The following is a 12,449-nucleotide window of genomic DNA, read 5'->3' as shown; positions in this document are numbered from 1 at the left end:
GTATATGTCATTAATTTGAAGCGTTTATAAGAATAATTTTTTTTCACTCAAATATGTCGAACTTTGTTCCTGAAAAAGTGTTTTTGTGGGGAGTTCTTCTTCATACTTTAATATAAAAAAAATGCTGTAAAAAGTCATCGTATTTTGGTGGATGTTTATAGTGAACATGCTCCAGCTGAGCGAACGTGCCAAAAGTGGTTTGCCCGGTTTAAAAGTGGTGATTTTGGCTTGGAAGACGATGAACTGGGCAGCCAAAAAAAATTGAAGACGAAGAACTGGAAGCATTACTCGATGAAGATTGTTGCCAAACACAAGAAGAGCTCGCAGAATCTTTGGGTGTCAGTCAAGCAGCCATTTCAAAACGTTTAAAAGCAGCTGAATATATTCAAAAGCAAGAAAATTGGGTTCCACATGAACTCAAGCCGAGAGACGTCGAAAGGCTATTTTGCATATCCGAAAAGCAGCGGGAACGCCACAAAAAAAGTCATTTTGCATCGGATTGTTACTGGTGATGAAAAATGGATCCAATACACAACCCCAAGCCCCTGAAAACATTAGCAACCATTTGATTACATCCCTCATAGTATTAACTTTAGATTTTTTCGGCAATTATGTTCTCGTTAATTTTTCGTGGGACTCTCGAGTTTCCTCCGAAAGTCTTCCAATTGGTAGTGGTGCCCATTCAACAATAAGAGGACCATGACTTAGTACTTCATGAATCGACGCGATGTTGGCATGTAGTACCACGGATACTTTTCGATTAACATTTTCGCAGTTTCTACGCAATAATTTTGAAAAAGATTCACATTTACATGAAAACCACAAGAAAGAACTAGCATTATAATATCTACACTATCCAGTAAATTAACATCTAAACCTAAAATTTCAGCTAATTTAGAACTATTTACGAAAAATTGTCTAGCCGTATTGCCATCTTTTCTCCATATTCTAAGTGCAAATTTTTCTTTAAAACATCGAAAAATCCTTTCCTTATTTAACAACTTTACATTATCAATATTTATTGTGTGCTCTTTAAACCGGACAATAACGGATCTCTTAGTATGCCCAATATACTTCCCGTCATAATATTCTTCTTCTTTGGGTGCCCTCTTCTAACGAAGGTTGGCAATAACCCCAGCAAAGTAATTTCAGTCTGTGGCCCTTCTTATCAGCGTCTAAATCGGTTCACTCGCGAATATTCTTCAAGCATGTAGCCTGCCGTCTGCCAGAACCACGTTTTCCCTCGATTTTCCCTTTGATCAGAAATTGCAAAAGCCTGTTTTTGTCATTTCTATATATGTGTCCCAGATACGAAGTTTTTTGAGTGCCTGTTCTTACTGATATGAGTAGTGCAGGGAATTCTAAGCATCCTCCGAAAGATCCTCCTTTCGAAACTCTCTAAGCGCCTTAGTGACTTCACCTAAAAGGTCCAAGCCTCCGGTTCCGTTTAATAAGGTGCTGTATACACCATCCGGTAACGGATTTCACGGTCGAGTACTCGGGATGTAAACAATTGTCTCATTTTTACAATAGACATTTCTTGCTTGCTCGATGCGTGATCTTATTTCTATATCTTGTTACCCAACACCCCAGATATTTAAATTTCTCGACATTTTCGATGATGCCACCATTTACTTTGATAGAAATGGTTGGATGTTTTGGTCTTTTTGATGTTGGTGTTAAGGCCATAATCTTCTTCTATAGTTTTTATGCGATCTAAGAGCGCTTGGAGATCCTGTTCACTGTCTGTAATTAAGTCCTTCTCTTGCTTCATCCAACGCTTTGGCAAATACTTCTTCTGAATATATATTGAAGTTTAGAGGAGACAACACGCATCCCAGTCGCTCGCCTCTTTTGATATCGGTTTATGGTTCTATGTCGCCGGTTTTATTTCTAACTTTTGCAATTTGGTTAGCATAAAGCGTCCGTATGATTTTGAGGTCATTCTCGTCTAGACACTTCCTGTAAAGGCAGTCCATCAGCTTATCGTGTCTTACTTTGTCGAAAGTCTTTTCGTAATTGATAAAATATAAGAAGAGATCATTTTGCTAGTCTCGGCATTTTTGTAGTAGTATAATGAATCTGATCAATGCTTCCCGTTTTCCAAATCCACTACGGAAACCAAACTGTTCATCGCTAATGTCTTGTTCACGTTTCTTGTAGATGCGTTGGTGAATAATTTTTAGAAACAGCTTTAGTATGTGCGACATTGAACTAATAAGTCTAAAATCGCCACATTTCTTGACTTTGTTTGTCTTTGTGAGGGACAGTTTTTGCATTTTGTCCTTTTTTCTTGCTGAGATACTGTCTAGCGTCTTCAGATTTCCATTGAGGCGACAATGTCTTGATAAGAATCCCGTTAGTATTAATAAGTTTGGTTGATACATTCATCGGATCTTTTCCATTTATAGTTTCCTAGGAAAGTTTTTGCCTGTCTCAGGTTTTACCTTTATCTATCTTCTTTACCAATGTTTATTCCATTGTTTTCTAGCCGATACCACAGAAGGGTTCAAGTTTGTCTGTCACTAGTTTAACTAGTCTTTCAGCTGTTTTGTTTCCTTCCGCTCCGATGTGTCCTGGTGTTCATTGCAGAGTAACTTTCTTGTCTAGTTTCTTCAACTTGACCAGGTATTTCCAAACTATGGATGATTTTATGATATTGAAAAATGTTTGGTGTGTTTGCTTCTGGATCCGTACACTCCTGTTCCAGTTCTGTCTGCTGCTTTAAAGTCTTAAAGATGGATTCTACGTGAGCTCTATATTTTGGGATCTATCTGGAACATTTGTCTGCATCTTCCATGGAACTCGAATTCTTTGGTGGTAGTGATTTCAATCTCCACACCCGTATGTAGGAGTGAGGATCTGAAAAGTGGTGAGGCAGTGAGGATATACAACTCTAGCACTGAATTAATGGTTTGTTTCTAATGAAATATGTTTACAATCAAGAAAAAATTTGTCTTTTAGCAATAGAAGGGGTAACTTATTTTGTTATCCATCTTGACACCGCAACACTAAGTGGGTAGTTTGGCAAAGAGACTTATAGAAGCTTTCTATGTACCTTTTCAGGAGTTTGTAGAGTTGGAAGGTAGTTTTTACAGTGTTACTTGTCCTTATGTAGTATTCAGATAATTATGCTCCACAGATCAATTGAATGTCATTAAATGTTTTTGTTTGCTGGTTAATTTTGACATATTGTTTGAATTTTTGTTAATATATTTCTTCATTTCAGTCTTCTCTCAAATTTTAATGCACAAATAAAATTTGTTTCAAAAATATTAAAGCAGAAGTGACGTTTACAGCCATTTGTAAAAATTATAGCACCTTTTAATAAGTTGATGACTTTTGTGCCACCTGTTAACTTTGACTTCACATTTCTTAAGATATGTCATTGCTTCTAGAAGGTTCCAGTCAAGTATTACACTCGTTTCCTATTATTAATGATTTACCAAGATTCTTCAGGATCTAATTAACGATTTTCGTTTTATTAGAATCTTCTAGAAGATCCTCTCTACGTTGGTCTAAGACAAAAACGTACAACTGGAAAATTGTACGACGATTTCGTGGACGAATTCATGGAAGCCGTTGTACAACGCTACGGTCAAAATACCCTTATTCAATTTGAGGATTTCGGTAATCACAACGCTTTCCGTTTCCTTAATGCTTACCGAGAACAATATTGCACTTTTAACGATGATATACAAGGAACCGCCAGCGTAGCCGTATCCGGATTATTAGCTTCCAAGAGATTAACTAACAAGAAACTCAGCGATAATAAATTTTTGTTTCTTGGAGCCGGAGAAGCTGCAATAGGTACGCATACATACAAGATGTTGTGCCACTAAATGGCGATTTATCTGTTGTTCCTTCAGGTATAGCAGATTTGACGGTGAAAGCTTTGGAAAATGAAGGATTGAGTACCGAAGAAGCTAGAGGCAGAATATGGATGGTCGATATCGATGGACTATTAGCATTGGATAGGCCTGAGGGCAATTTGGATGGACACAAAAAGTTGTATGCTAAAAAACATGAACCCATCAAAGACTTTGCTGCGATTGTAAACGAAATCAAACCGTCAATATTAATAGGTGAGTATTCCTAGGCTGAATCATTTGATGGCAATAATTTGTAAATCACAAGTGTGAATATAATGTAATTGTTTAGATATTATACAAAGCGTGATAAAAAATTCGATGATTGAATTGTAATAACAGCGATTAGTTATGTTGTATACTTTTCTACTACCACATTTTATATTCTCGCGTGTCAAGACAAGCACTGACATGTTTGATTCCGTCCCATTTTGTCATTTTATTACTATTGCAGGGCTTTTAGTGAAGTCATTAAAGTCCCTTCTTTTATTTTAGGTCATATCCTCGCGTGTTAAGACAAACAGTGACATGTTCGAGCCTGTTACTGTTCTAAAAGCGTGGAGTACTTTGTATCGCGTTTATTTAAGAACTTTTAGGCATAGAACTAGTAAGAGATTGTAACGACTGATATTGACCGACCCATTATTAATTTTCTGTTTATATTTATATTTAAAAAAAATTTTTATTGTGATTAATTATGAAACCGTTAAGTTCAGTTCTTCTAAACTGTACCTAAATTTATTTTTAAATGTTTTTAGAAGACAACAATCAAATTCTAAAACAATAATTTCTGCTATATTCCTCGTGCATGTGCAACATTTCTAGGAAGCTCAATACTTTTGACCACGGTTTCAAATTTTAGTTTGACTGACACATCGTCTTCTTCATCAGACTAGTCTATTGTTCTATTTACAGTAATAACAAAATGTTTAAACCTTACATATGCAACCAAAGTAAAATCCAATCCTACCCTCGAAAATTGCTTCTCCAACAAATTCCATATTTTTTTAATTAAACCCAGAAACCCCGAACCTTTCTATGCTAGAATTAGATTAGATCCTTCCTATCGAATCTTCTCGGAGTCCACCGTGGACAATAGAAAGCACAAAATTCATTACCCAGCTCACCTCATTCAACATACACCACACCAAAAAGACGCATCGAAATCTCAAGGCGGTATACCAACCTCCACATATATGCCAAGAGCTCCTCCAACCCCATCCACTTTCACTGCTGAATTATATGCAATAGAACGAGCTACACAAATCGCTGCTTCATCAAACGAACTTCAAGCCTCAATATCAAGCAGCAACTGTAATATATACAAGGATCCCGTTACACTGGAATAAAGGGAAACGAAGAGGCAGACCTGGAAGCTATGAAATCTGTAAATAGTGATAGTGCGGAGTGCGTAAAACGTAAAGTGCTCGATATATGGGTCAATGTCTACGCACAAACTTCGTGAAGTGAAAGACTTGGTAAAACCATGGTAAAAAGCGAAAAATCGCAGAGATGAAGTTTTCTAAAGCGTCTCCGTCTAGGCCATACGCGACTGACCCACAGCTACTTATTTAATGCGAAACCTGAACCAAAATGTAGCAACTGCAATTGCAAATTGACTATAAAACACATAATCACAGAATGTCCATCTTTTAATTCATCATCAAATCTACTACACATCTAGGACCTAAATACAATATCACTTACCTTAAACAGATCTTGAAAATAAATTTAATTTGATAATAATGAATCGCTAATAACCAGTATAAGGTTAGTTACAATTACACTGTCTGACGCGCGTTTCGATAACCAATTTATCTTCTTCAGAGACCGAATTTTGTAATAAAAAAAAAGTTTTTGAAAATTCTATCTTTGATTAATTTTTTTTTCATTTAGGCGCCTCCGCTGTTTCTGGAGCATTTACACCCGAAATTTTAAAAAACCTGTCGACTTTTAACGAAAGACCAATTATTTTTGCTCTCAGTAATCCTACTAGCAAAGCGGAATGTACAGCTGAACAAGCATATACTCATACAGAGGTAAAATAAACATTGATTTCGAATTAACGATCACATCAATGTATACTGTTTTTTTTCTTCCCAAGGGACGTGCAATATTTGCCAGCGGTTCTCCTTTCGGAAAAGTCCACTTTGGCGATAAACTATTTCAACCAGGACAAGGAAACAACGCATACATTTTCCCCGGTGTAGCTTTAGGAGTACTGTTGGCAGGTATCCACCATATCAATGAACAGATTTTCTTAATAGCATCTGAAACTGTCGCATCGAATGTATCTGATGAGGATCTGAAGAGAGGCAGTTTGTATCCACCGCTCAGTTCAATTAAAGAGTGTTCAATGCAAATTGCTTGCCAGATTTTGGAGTACGCTTATAAAGAACGTAAGTCACAAATATGTGTTATATTCATATTAATTTTTAACAAACATTTATATTGACACAAACTTGGGAAGAAGAGCGTGGACTAATATAGACTTGGGAAAAGTTTCATCTTGGTTTTTGAAGGTAAACTACCGGTCAATTGTGACACACAATAAACGAAAAGAACACCATCGATTTCGATGTATATTTTATATGGATAAGAATATAAGCGTTTTGGTATTGGGAATGTGGCAAAATAAAACACCAAATTGTACTAACTTTAATATATTCCGACCTTTCGAATACTTGTTTTCATTGTCCTGGAAATAATTAATATTCGGCGATTTTAAATTGTCTACTTTCTTGTAAAAACATAAAATTCGTGGATTTCAAAAATCAATATTCAAATTGACTCTTGATAGACTAAATTGATTGAAATATTGAGTAATGACAATCAATATTTCAAACAATTAATTCTATGAAACTGAATTGAAATCAAATATTATCCAGCTAGATTATGAGCGTTTTCTTATTGGGAATGAGGCGAAATAAAACACCAAAGTGTACTAACTTTAATATATTCCGAGCTTTCTAATACTTATGTATTCATCGTCTGGGAAATAATTAATATTCGGCGATTTTAAATTGTCTACTTTCTTGTAAAAACATAAAATTCGTGGATTTCAAAATTCTATATTCAAATTCACGCCTGATAGAATTAATTGATTGAAATATTGAGTAACCAGTATCAATATTTCAATTAATTCTATAAAACTGAATTGGAAAGAAATCTTGGCCAGCTAGATTATGAGCGTTTTCTTATCGGGAATGTGGCAAAATAAAACACCAAAGTGTACTAACTTTAATATATTCCGAGCTTTCAAATACTTATATATTCATCGTCTGGGAAATAATTGTTATTCGGCGATTTTAAATTGTATAGTTTCTTGTAAAAACATAAAATTCAGTGGAAAACAGTAAAATGTAATAAGATTCCTAATAAATGCTTAGGAATATTGAAAAAATACCCTTAGTAAGTCCTTTGCGTGTTCACGAAAATTACAGAATTTCAAGTTTCTATTACTGAAATTTTAGAAAAAGCATTCAGTTTTAGCCATCGCCTTTTCAGGGTGATATCTTTGAAAGGGATGGGCTGAAGAAATTTTATTATAGGAAAGATACTGTATACATAATATTCTTACTTTTTAGGTATAGCATCAGTATATCCAAAACCGAAAGACATGAGAAAGTATGTGGAGTCTCACCAATATAATCATAACTACGAACCATCTTTGCCACAAACGTGGCCATGGCCTAATCCTCCTTACATCAAAACAAGACCATTAGAACCCACGAAGCTAAAAGCATAGTCTACATTTTAGAAAATTTTTTTTAGATTTTAAGTTAATTTTTTCTTTTTTTTTATGTATAAATTATTGTTTTACATTATAAGGGTTTATTTATTTATTTGTTGTACATATATGGATATACACAGCAGGTTTATACCAGGTGTTGATCATAAAATGTCCCAAATTTAATTAAATATTGACAATTCCGATCTATAAGAAAATTTTACGATTCAATTGAAAAATGCACATAAAAAGGATGCGAACGAATAGGAGAAATTTAATAAAATGAAATAAATAATTTAATAATAATAATTCAAATATAAACTAGATATTGAAAATAAGTATAAAAAGTGAGAAAATACAAAGTTTTACTATTAAATTTATCTTGGATATACAGGGATGGTTCGGAAAGTTTTGAGTATAAAATACTATTATCTTATATTGATTGTGTTTTATCGCTTCCGATAGTTTTAGAAGTAGAACCAGTGCATAAAAAAATGCTAAGTCTAGTTTCACAGTTGCTATCAAAAGTCACATGTACATGATGAGGTAATAAAATCAATGTATTAAGCTGAAATATTTTTACAACTTTACGATACGTTGCGGATATTAAGTCTTACTCCTCTAGGAAGAATCTTCGTTATTTTAAACAAACATCTACAACAACACCTACAACCAATTTTCATTTTAATCGAGAGGTTTTATAAAAAAAAAACAAAAAATTGTTACCTCTTTTTACCCCCTACCTAGACAGCTACCATCTCAGTATTTTTCAATAGTAAAGGGGGTCGTGCGGTAATTTGTTGAAATTCATTATAATATTGTTTCTCTATGCTTAAACAATAAAGAATATGGCATTTTATCTGACCCTCATAGTCTATTCAAGATAATTGTTCAATATATGGCATCAATAGTTATCTCTGGCCTCCCCATTTATGAATTATAATTGCTACTAAAATTTTTATAAAAACGTATCTGAATGAAGCTTTGTCCGTATCTCTAAGTCTTACCTCGTGATCCAAAATCGCCACCCTCTACGGAAAAAAACTGTGGTCGAATTTTAGAAACAAGGAAATGTTCAAAATAACCTAATCATCAATATCCAATTGCCACGGACTTATTAAAGTTATTCGAAAATGATTGTTATTTCAACATGAGGATTCTCAACAAAAAAATAATATTGTACACCCGAACGTCCCATCTGCAAAGAGACCAATTCCTCGTGGTGAAGGCACTTCACCACCAATTAATAAGAAGGTGGCAAATAAAAATATTTCTGGTCTACAATCTCAATCTTTCTAACGATACATCTTCATACACTTGTCTAGATCTTCCAGTCCATCTAAAGAATCTCATTTACTTAACAAGGTGACTTAAATGTTAGAGACTTAAGACTTTCAAAATATAGAGATTAAAATAGTTGATAAAAGTACTAGAGTTTCGTATTATCGTACGAAGCAAGACGATTTAACGAATTACTTTTCCAAAGATGATTTGGTACATTGTAATGATGCCGCAGGGCTTCTTCAAGAACTGAGTTTACCAGAAGATTCCAGTGAATTGAGACTTTATTGATGCTTCAAAAATAAGCTCAAAATGCGTTCTACTCCATAATGGTAATAAATACCCATCTGCGCCCGTTGCACATGCTACGAACATGAAGGAAAATTATGCAAACCTAGAGGAAATACTCGAAAAAGTTTGATATACTATTACAAGGAGGATACACAATGTTTTCTTTATGAGTGTGACAGTAGCACAAGAAAAAAACATTACAAAATAAAAACTTACCAACTAAGAATAAGTTTAACTCCCGGGCTTAAAAATGTATCTCAGAAATCTTTGGTGCCAAGTGAGTAAATTTTTCTGCTACCACCCCACATAAAGTTAAGACTCATGAAGAACTTTATGAAAGGTATGAATAAAGGCGGTGTAGGTGTTCAATATTTAAAAACAAAATGTCATGGCGCAAAACTGATGGAAGGAAGTCGAAGCTTTTGATTCGAAGTGGAGCAAAGCAGAAAAAAGAGCTTGGGTGGCTTTTGTGAAAGTTTGTTATAGTTTTCTTGGGAATACAAAAGCTGAGGACTACCGACAAATCATTCGGGAGCTTTTTTCTGCTTATAAAGCTTTAGGTTGCAATATGTCACTCAAGATTCATTTTTTGGACTCCCATTTAAATTTCTTTCCTGAAAATCTTGGAACCGTATCAGATGAACATGATGAAAGGTTTCATCAAGATATAATGCAGATTGAAAAACGCTTCAGTGGGAAATGGTCAGCAGCTTTCTGATTTTTGTTGGAAAATTCGTCGAGAAACTCCAATAGAAACAATGAAAAGTAATAAAACCATAAAATATTTATTCTTATTGTGACTATAATTTAGGATTTTTCACTGTATAACTTAGACCGTAATATTTTTTTTTTAATTGAAAATTTAATAATATTTGTTAATTAAATAAATATATTGTAAATCTACGTGTGGTGCTTAATTGTATATCAAATTTAGCGTTTAAAGAACAAAATATGACGAATAAAAACAAAAAGGAGAAAAAATAATTTCTTTTTTGCAACCAGTGTAATTTGAAAGCGAAAGTTTTTTATTTGAATAACAGTTGGTAAACACATTGTCTTGTAAAAGAATTTATTTTAGTATTTCCTAAAAGTAAACATATTGTTTCAAAGTCATAAAACCAGGTATAATTTTAAATATAGAATAAAACAGACAGACCCAGGATATTAAATTATTGTAAGTATATAGTTAGTTCTCTCTGATCCCTAACATTGTAAAGACAAAGTTCCAAAACTCTAGTTCAAATAAAAGACAAAGTACTATCATCTTTAATTATTTTCACAAGAACACCCTTACCTAATCCATAATCTTTTTTATCATTGATAGCTTTCTTGTTCATTGTTTGTAAATCATTTCTAAAAATTCTTTTTTTCTATGATCAAACATACATTTAATTATAAATAAAAAAATATTTTTTTAATGGTTCACATACAAAGGAGAAAGCTATCAATGGAAAAAAAGTCCTAAATAACCCAAGTAGAATTTATAGTTCTATTTCATGAATATTAATACAACTACGAATAATTTGAAATGATCTATTGATTAATATAATAGGGTCCTTGCAGTGGTCCATAATTTTGGTATTTAACATATTTAAAAATTTATACATTATTTCTTATTTATGAATTTAGGTTGAATTGTATTAAAACTTAAAATATAAATTTATGTCGTGACAGAAAACATATTTCTATTCGTTACTGCGGTTGTGACGTAGAAAGTAAGTAAATATTGAAAAGTGGTCGCCACTTGTCGCCTTTCAAACGCCATTCTGTTGTGGTGAGTGGAGGTAATTGGTCCTTTAGTGTGATTTGTGTTTTTGTAAGGGTTTCAATAACTAACAGAAATGGTAGAAGGTAGATACATTCGTGGTTGCTACGTTCTTTGCTAATAATCAATTATTTACTTCGGCTAACATTCGCGGAGTAAAAGCAGATACTAATTAGACTTTCTAATAGTAACGTTATTAGCACATTTGTTCGCTTGAACTTTATTAAAATGTAGTCATAAAGATGATAGCTTTGAAGGTTTTTAGTCGTTTCAATGCCAATGGACGAGATGTTGCCCTTTTCCGGTCTTACTGGCAATCGAATTTGGTTGAAACAGCAGTTTTTTAGAAATATTTGCATTGTGTTTTAGTTTCCACATCATAATTTTCCAAATCTCTTTCAAGCTACTGAAAAAATAACAATAAGTTAACATGTTTTAAAAATCAATAGAAAAACTTACATTGAAATGGTCCTCACAAACATATACTGGGCTGCTAGCTTTGGCGCTTGCATAATCCATTCTTAAACTCGACACCATTGTTTTCGTCGCTTTTCCTCTCGATGGACTTGCACGGAAACTTGATTTGGTGTTTTTATACTAGTGTTTGTACATTCTGGTACAATGCACCGATACGTCATCTTATATTCTATAAAATGGAATACTCACAGCCGTGCGAGTGTTCAAACTGTATTTACTTCTAACCTCACTCAAGTCTGTTTACTTACTTTCTACGTCAAACTCGGATACGTGACAACAATGCGTTTTGGCACGTCATTTAGCTACTTAAATTTATTTTTTTATGTACTAATATACCGTTTAAAAAAATTGAAAAATAGTGTGTGATTAAGAACGAATTATTAAACGTAGTTAAGGTATAAAAAAGTATGCAAGAACCCTATGAAGCAAATTGACGGAAGTAGGTCGAATTGTCAATTTTAACATGTAACAGAAAATCAAGAAAAATTATCACGAAAAACATAAAACGGTGTAAAAAAATGAAAATTTGAAGAAAAATAATATAATAATGCATATTAAATAATTTAAAGAAAATAATTTAAATCTTTTTGAAATTTTTTAATTTGAAGATCGAAAAGAATCAATTTTTTTCTTGTGCTTTTCTAACTTTCTCTCCATAATTCCATAGTTTCCTTCTCAAATAATATAATTTTTTTTTCATATTTATTTTTTACTTCTATCAGATTTGTTATTGATCTAAGTTGTTAATTCGCTGACTTCTTTAGTTTATGAGAAGTATATTTATTACACCACTGCAATCAAAAATTCACTGAATCGTCTAGTACTACTGTAATCACCAAAGTACTCACATTATCTGAAGCGAGATCTTTTTCATTCTTTTGCTGCCTGAAACTACAGTAGATGTACTACGTAAAACACAACACATGCAAAACGTCATATAACTTAGTCTTTGCATCTTTCTACAAGTTTTCATATTTAACTTGGAATTGCTGAACACTTCTCCCTACGGACACTTTCAACATTTTTCTATGCTTCT

The 12,449-nt window shown here is 33.3% G+C and overlaps 1 protein-coding gene across 2 annotated transcripts in view; it reads left to right on the top strand.

Moving 5' to 3' along the window:
* LOC130447028 (NADP-dependent malic enzyme-like) overlaps window positions 1–10,454 on the top strand; it is a 28,801-nt gene extending 18,347 nt beyond the window's left edge. The window contains exons 5-10 of one of the 2 annotated variants that reach the window (XR_008910204.1): window positions 3,489–3,810; window positions 3,870–4,085; window positions 5,766–5,908; window positions 5,974–6,268; window positions 7,457–8,821; window positions 9,279–10,454. Coding sequence is in view for 1 of the 2 variants with exons in the window: in XM_056783633.1 (XP_056639611.1) it covers window positions 3,489–3,810; window positions 3,870–4,085; window positions 5,766–5,908; window positions 5,974–6,268; window positions 7,457–7,617 (1,137 nt within the window). In the remaining variant the exon portion in view is untranslated. Of the gene's footprint in view, window positions 1–3,488; window positions 3,811–3,869; window positions 4,086–5,765; window positions 5,909–5,973; window positions 6,269–7,456 lie in introns of both variants that reach the window. The other variant, XM_056783633.1, reaches the window with a different exon arrangement.
* Window positions 10,455–12,449: the final 1,995 nt, after the last annotated feature.

This window comes from Diorhabda sublineata, chromosome 7 (assembly GCF_026230105.1).
Source record: "Diorhabda sublineata isolate icDioSubl1.1 chromosome 7, icDioSubl1.1, whole genome shotgun sequence".
Classification (NCBI taxonomy): domain Eukaryota; kingdom Metazoa; phylum Arthropoda; class Insecta; order Coleoptera; family Chrysomelidae; genus Diorhabda; species Diorhabda sublineata.
The sequence above is the reverse complement of the archived record's forward strand: the minus strand, read 5'-3'. Positions and strand labels throughout refer to the sequence as shown.